We start from the raw sequence: 7582 nt of genomic DNA on the forward strand, positions 1-7582 counted from the left end.
ATGGTCGTAAAAAAGGCGTCGCATTACCCATACTGTGGGTAAAGATACGTTATGATTACGAGCTAAATCATCATTCTGAAGGTCAAATTTGGAAATAAATTTACAACTGAATATAAAGATGATGAAATATGAGGAAACATAATATCATGATCAGTGCCATAAAAAAGATGATTGATATTTCATATCACTTGTTAAGAAGACATTTTACAGTTGACCTTTGTAGTTTGACCGGTTTATAAGAGCCCACGTTGTGTGAGAAATTGCATGTATACTGCACTGTGTATGAATCGCAGAAGACTTGAGTACACGATTACAATTTCGTTTCTGCTTTTAACAAGACAGAAAACACAGCAAAAACAGCGACACATTTTTGCCATATTGCTAAAATAACTTGAGCACTTACAATAAATTTTCTGAATTTCACACTTATTTTGATTGTCTGTTTACTAGCATTTTCGCAATCAAAGATTATATCTGAGTGTGTGGGAAGTTTATCTGTCTTGATTAACTATGATCGCTACATATAGGTTTCATTGTGACGCTGCTCATCTAGGGTCAGAACAATATAACATTCAATTCAATTCACTACTGCATGAGATATTATTAGATTCTGTCATTTCACAGCAGCGTTGGCTGGGCAGAGGACAAACAAACCCCTCAGGTGACGACGACTGTCTATAGCGGGCGCTCTGCAGACAATGTGTCTGGGGTGTCACTTAGGCGCGTCAGTTGCTGTAAGTCAGTTTTTGTTTTTATGTTTCCGCCCACCCTCCAGCGGTACTAGCGCCAAAGGAAGTAATTTCCCGACATCTCTCGCTTTCCCTGCGCTTATCAAGACGCCCTATTAATGTAGTCTTTCCTGACTATTTTTGCCTCTCCACTCTGTAATTACTTCCTGTTACTTATTGTACTTGTCCGATGGACTAGCCATCGTCAAAAGTGCCCTCTGTAATGACTGCAAGAGAAGCTAGCAAAAGGCCGTCACGGGAGACAGAGTGAAGACGTCTCCAGCCAGGAGCAAGCCCCGGCTAGAGGCTGACGCTCAGATTTACTATTTAACATTGGTTTGTTGAGAGCGGCTATCGGTGTCATGGACCTAATCACTTCCCGACGTGAAGCATTGTTATTGTTATTTGTCACGACCAATGGAAGAGAGCTATGACATAGCCAGTTGAATTATCACAAAATTACATTTATTATAACTAAATTCTGTATCACAATTAAATGGTTGCCATTGCAACTGCATTATCATCACATTGACATCAATTTCCGAAAATTAAATTATCTCATGAGTTCCAACGAATATAAATGCACTTCCCTGTGTTAATCGACGCCTGAAGTCTAGTCCATTCAGCGATTATAATTGGCTGCGTTATAACATCATTGAAGCGGCTCGTAGGATGGCAGCTCGTGCGTTGACGGCGGCCCAAAAGGAACATCCGGCGTTCAGGAGGCAGCATGCATGCTGCATCCCCAGTGTGGGTAGATACGGTGGTGCTCGGCTTATCAACGCTGCGTTGACATTAAAACATGTTGACCCCTCCTTCTCTGCGATGTGGAGTACGAACTCAATATTATGTAGTGCGACTCGAAGTGAAGCACGAACTCGGCTCGGAGTAGGTGCGGCACAGGGACTCGGGGTAGGAGTATGAACTCAGGATAAAACCCTTAAGAAATTGGAACAAATTTCCACTAGCTGAAAATCGTACCCAAATTCCATATATATAATAACTCCACATTTTCAATCCATGCTTCATAAATCTCATATACATTTGCCATAAATTAACCTATGACAAAGTCAATTTACCGCTGGATAAGTTATCACTTACCCTGACACAAATCCCCATTTCAATTATCCGTTCCACGTCAACATACATATATCATAATTGTCAAATATCTCTGTAAAATAACATTTACTGATAGACTTTCTTCAGATTCTATCACAACCATAGTTATTAAAAATCAAATTCACTTATTCTTCAATTTCTGCCACACATCTATCTCAACTTCCTCAGATTTTCTGACATTCAGATAATATTCTCAAAATGCAAAATAATGCTATCACTTGCTTAAGCGCTGACTGTAAAACTGATAGAAAAACTATTCAACTCACCACCATTGTGGGCTCACAACTCCTCCCAAAATTAACGGTACTCGAACTCGAGGGCCATAGCCTGTTGGCTCCTCAAAACACAAACTCGAGGGCCCTAGCCTGTTGGCTCCTCCGAACACAACTTGACTCTCTGCTGCCAAAATGAAGAGTGACTCTCTCCTACACTGTGGCAATGCAACCTGTAGCTTCGGGCGGGTCTTGGCATTCAAAGTATCCCTGACATTCGCCCTTGCCTGGAGGCGATTACGTAATACTACCTGTCTCCCTCTCTGAGTGGAGTCAATACATTTCCACTAAGCTACTTATTTTTTTCCTTCACAAACACAATTATAGCAAAAGCATTTTCTCTTGGCAACATCTTTCCGTCAAAAATATACATAAACAAATGAGAGAACTTTCTTTTTCAAATTTCTGATACTACATTATTTTTGATACTTATTTTCCAAATTTCAGAATATTGCTGTTGGAAAAAACTACTTGTGACAAATATCCCCCTCCTTCAAAACAACTGCTATATTTTGAAATTAAGGACATCTACTTAAGTAATCTGCTCCTACGTTCTCCGATCCTTTGATCACTTGCACTCTGTAGTCGTACGCTTGCAAAGCTAGCGCCCAACGCAGAACTCTCGCATTTTTGTGCTGCGCTTTGGACAGATAAGCAAGTGGGTAGTGGTCTGTCTGGTACGTGAACTTCCTTCCATACAAGTAGTACGAAAACTTTTTGACAGCCCATGCCAATGCCAGACATTCGCGCTCAACTATTGCGTACTTCCGCTCGCGATCAAGCAGTTTGCGGCTCGCATAGCTGACCGGAAACAAGTCGCTGTCTTGGTTTTGCATCAGGACAGCTCCTATGCCTATGTCTGACGCGTCTGTCCTTACCACATACTCTTCGTCTCTGTTTGGCAGGCGTAAGATAGGATACTTACAGAGCCTGTCTTGCAGTGTTTGAAATGCATGCTCCTGTACTTCTCCCCATCTTACCTTTTCTGGTTGGTTCTTCTTTGTTAGATCGGTCAAAGGTGCTGCGATCGCGGCCATGTTGGGAATGAACTTTCTATAGTACCCGACCAATCCTAAGAACGATCTCACCTCCCTTTTCGTTGTCGGCCTCGACATCGACTTCACCTTGGCCAGCTTCTCTGGAGTTGGCTTCACTCTACCTCCTTCCACGATGTGTCCTAGAAATTCGACTGATCGACAGCCGAGATGACACTTACTGGGTCGTGCTGTGAGATGAGCTTCTCGTAGTCGTTGGAAGACCCGTCGGAGATCGTCCACGTGTTCCTCCCATGTCTTGCTGTACACCAATACGTCATCTATGTAGTGTACGACATGAGGCAACCCTGCAAGCAACTTCCTCATCATGCGTGTGAATACCGCAGGGGCGTTCACCATACCGAATGGTAGCACTCGAAATTGATACTGACCTTCTGGTGTGACGAAAGCAGTCTTTTCTCTGTCTCTCTCGTCCACGGGGATTTGCCAATATCCTTTCGACAAGTCAATTTTCGAAAAGTATTTGGCCTCTCCGATTTCTGACATGATCTCTTCTACATTTGGGATCGGTTCATTATCGATGACAGTCACCGAGTTAAGTTTCCTGTAGTCTACGCAGAATCTTACCTTCCCGTCCTTCTTCGGTACTAGTACAACAGGGGCTGCATACGGTGACGTCGATGGTTCGATTACCTTCATGTCCAGCATCGTGTTCACCTCCTCTTGTATTGTCTCCTTCATACTCTGTGGAACAGGAAATGGTCTAGAACGAATTGGTTCTTCTGTTTTCAACTGAACTGTGTGTTGTGCCAGATTTGTGTGACCTGGTACATCAGTCATCACGTCAGCGAAACCCTTCACTAATCCTACGAGTTCCTTACGTTCAGCATCGCTCAACTCATCACTGATGTGAACATCACTCACACCTTCAGTTTGCACAACGGATGGGCATTCAATGGACACAGCTTCATCCTCACTACCCTGTTCATCGATCACACGCAAGTGGTTAGCCTCTCTCACAGACTCCTCACGTGCTCTCTCCTTATACTTCTTCATCAGATTCGCATGATAAGTCTTTTCCTTACCTTTCACCCGTAGCTTGTAGTTGTGTCGTGCAACTCGTCCTACCACTTCGAACGGCCCTTGCCATTGCATCTCAAGTTTGTTTGAGCTGGTGGGCAACAGCAGTAAGGCTTTGTCCCCCTTTTCAAACCTTCTCTCTCTTGCCCTTACGTCAAAGTGTTTCTTGTACCTGAGAGATGACTTCTCAAGTACGCTCCTCGCGACTTCGCAAGTGGACTGTAACCTATCCCTAAGGTCTAAGACGTACTGATAGGTGGTCTTTACCTCTTCCTCAGGAATTTCCTCCGTCCATAACTCCCTGAGTATCGTCATTGGCCCTCGGACTACTCTACCATACATCAATTCAAAGGGTGAATAACCTGTACTCTCATGTGGGACTTCGCGATATGAGAATAGTAGCGCAGGTAGATAGCGATCCCAATCTTTGGGTCTCTCTTGACACATGCGCCTAAGCATCTGTTTGAGCGTCCCATTGAAACGCTCGCATGCGCCGTTTGCCATGGGATGATACGGCGTAGTGTAGAATTGCTTAATTCCTACTAGACGCGCTGCTTCCCTCATGACCCCGGCAGTGAATTGGGTGCCGTTGTCTGAAAGCATTTCATTTGGAAAGCCTAGTCTAGAGAAGACCTCCATGAGACCTTCAGCTACGCGTTCAGCTTCGATAGACGGAAGAGCTATCGCCTCGGGGTAACGAGTAGCTAGATCTACAAGTGTAAGTATGTACCGGTTACCTTTGTCGGTGATAGGTTGAAGTGGACCTATGATATCCACCGCAACACGTCGAAAGCATGTGTCGATCAACTGAGGGGTAACTAAGGGAACCTTACCTACCCTACCTTTGGGTGTAGTTCTTTGGCATGCGTCACATGAAGCACAATAGCGCTTTACATCCGACTGGATACCTGGCCAATAGAACTGTGACATCACTCTATCAAGTGTTTTCCTTGTTTGGAGATGACCAGCTAGCGGCATATCATGTGCAAGGTGTAGTACTGATTCTCGCAGTGCTTTGGGGACTACGAGCTGTTTGAAAACTTTTCCGTTCTCAACATGAGGTGACTCATATTGACGATATAGGAGTGAGTTATCGTAGAAGTATCGAACTCGTCCCCCCTTACCTACGATCTTGTTCTCCCCACTCACCGCCAACCTTTTCACCTTCTCCAGCGTCACGTCCCTCTCCTGCTCCCTCAGCATCTCGTCTCGGGTGGCTGCAATCTCGATGCCGTCCGGCGTCTTCAGCCGCCTCCACGGTTGCTCCTTCCTCCTCCTCATCCCCCTAGTCTCAACACTAGCCCCGATACCTGTGTTGTGGGTGGCGTCCGTCGTCTGCTCCCGTCTCTCCGTGACGACTCCAGTCCCCTTGGCACCGCCATCTGACCCAGCATCAGTCTGTGTCTCCATGTCGACTCCTCTCCCTTGCGTCTCCATGTCGACCTCAGACGCAGTCTCCCCGTAAGAGCCTGATGCCTCCTCAGTCCTTCCTTCGACTCCAACTGGCATCTGCACTCCGTTGACGTTACCTACAATCAAGTCATAGACTGGATTATCCATACAAAGTGCTTTCACATTGCCTGAAAGGTATGGTGTATGAATATCTACAAAGGCAAGCGGGAACCTCCGTATGGTACCATCCATGAGCACGCATGGCTGGAGCTCACCTGACATTTGAGAGTACCCAACTAGACTTCTGCGGACCACAATCGCGTTGCACCCCGTGTCCCGCAGCACCGTGACACTCTTACCATTCACTCTACCCTGACAGGTAGGCACATTGTCAGGACCTAACTCATGGCCACTATTGAGCACGAGTAACTCATGCCCGCAAATCAGCTTGGCAGTGCGTATTGCGTCTGCTTTACCTGACTCTACCTCGCTGGCCGGTGCATCCGGACATAGCCCTGTGAGACAACTTCCCCCTGTCTTAGCCTTTCCCGAGGTAGGCTGTTTGGGAGGGTATTTGGTAGCTACCTCCCCTTTTGTAGGGCACTTAGGCGCAATATGACCCCATCTACCACATGAATGACACCTAGGACCTTTAGGCTGGTTAGCCCTAAATGCCGCCTGACACTTTTGATCGCTAAGACCACGCGCTTCAAAGTACAGCTCAGCGTGTTTAACGAAGTCCTGCACACTACCTGGAGTGCGCTCACGAATGAATATTGCCAGCTCGCGTGTGCAGCTTGCGAACAATTGCTCTTGTACGCACAAGTCTAATAGTGCTTCTGCAGAGTCACTACATTCCGAACGCTCAACCCAGCTTTTTGCGTACCCAGACACGCGCGCAGCAAATTGTGCAAAAGATTCGCCATCCTTTTGCTTCGCTTCCCGAAATCGCTTCCGGAAGCCTTCTGCATTTAGTGCAAAGTGCTGCAGCAGTGCATGCTTAAGGCTATCGTAATGCTCAGCTTCACTGGTGGGCAGGCGCGTATAGCACTCTAGCGCACGGCCTGTCAACAAGTTTCCTAGGGCAGGAGCCCATGCTCCCTTGGGCCACTTGCTCAAGGTAGCATGCCTTTCAAAACGCAATATGTATGCATCCAAATCGTCAGAGTTCTCGTTGAACGCTTGCATGCGTGGTAGCGCACTCTGAAACCCTTGAGAGTCAGAATCCGAACTTGAACTATGCCTATCCTTGTTACACTCAGCAATCTCCAACTCTAATTGCTTTTGCTTAGTAGCCTCTTCTGCAAGCTTCAACTGTTCTTCCCTTTGCTTCTGGCGCTCATCCCTAGCTGCATTAGCTTCACGCCGACTAACTTCCTTATCCCTTTCTTCACGAGCAAAGGTAAGTAACTTCTCACCCTGAAGCCCATACTTCTCTCCTAACTCAATGTATTCAGACAAATCCATACTTGCGTTAAAGTAACAATGTGGAACAACTTATAAACCTGAAGTGACCTCACTGTTAAACTCTAACTCAACCTTCAACAGTTAGAAATTTTCTATACCACTCCTGAGATCACTGCAGTACAAATACCTTTGTGAAGATTGTACTTCTGGCTAATCACTTTCTACACTTCACTGGTTGACAAAACAGACTCCTCTCCCGGACAAGCCCCCATTTGTCACGACCAATGGAAGAGAGCTATGACATAGCCAGTTGAATTATCACAAAATTACATTTATTATAACTAAATTCTGTATCACAATTAAATGGTTGCCATTGCAACTGCATTATCATCACATTGACATCAATTTCCGAAAATTAAATTATCTCATGAGTTCCAACGAATATAAATGCACTTCCCTGTGTTAATCGACGCCTGAAGTCTAGTCCATTCAGCGATTATAATTGGCTGCGTTATAACATCATTGAAGCGGCTCGTAGGATGGCAGCTCGTGCGTTGACGGCGGCCCAAAAGGAACATCCGGCGTTCAG

At 45.7% G+C, this 7582-nt stretch overlaps 1 protein-coding gene across 1 annotated transcript; it reads right to left on the reverse strand.

The window, feature by feature from the left end:
- Window positions 1-2637: 2637 nt before the first annotated feature.
- Window positions 2638-7053, reverse strand: LOC139732510 (uncharacterized). The gene has a single exon (XM_071643369.1). The coding sequence runs from the start codon at window positions 7051-7053 to the stop codon at window positions 2638-2640; it is 4416 nt and encodes a 1471-aa protein (XP_071499470.1).
- Window positions 7054-7582: the final 529 nt, after the last annotated feature.

This window comes from Diadema antillarum, unplaced genomic scaffold, assembly GCF_040938485.1.
Source record: "Diadema antillarum isolate AM-2024a unplaced genomic scaffold, OU_Dant_1.0 seq00000429_RagTag, whole genome shotgun sequence".
In the NCBI taxonomy this organism is placed as follows: Eukaryota; Metazoa; Echinodermata; class Echinoidea; order Diadematoida; family Diadematidae; genus Diadema; species Diadema antillarum.

Coding starts and splice junctions, on each gene's coding strand:
- LOC139732510 (XM_071643369.1), bottom strand. CDS start 7,053: ATGGATTTGTCTGAATACATTGAGTTAGGAGAGAAGTATGGGCTTCAG.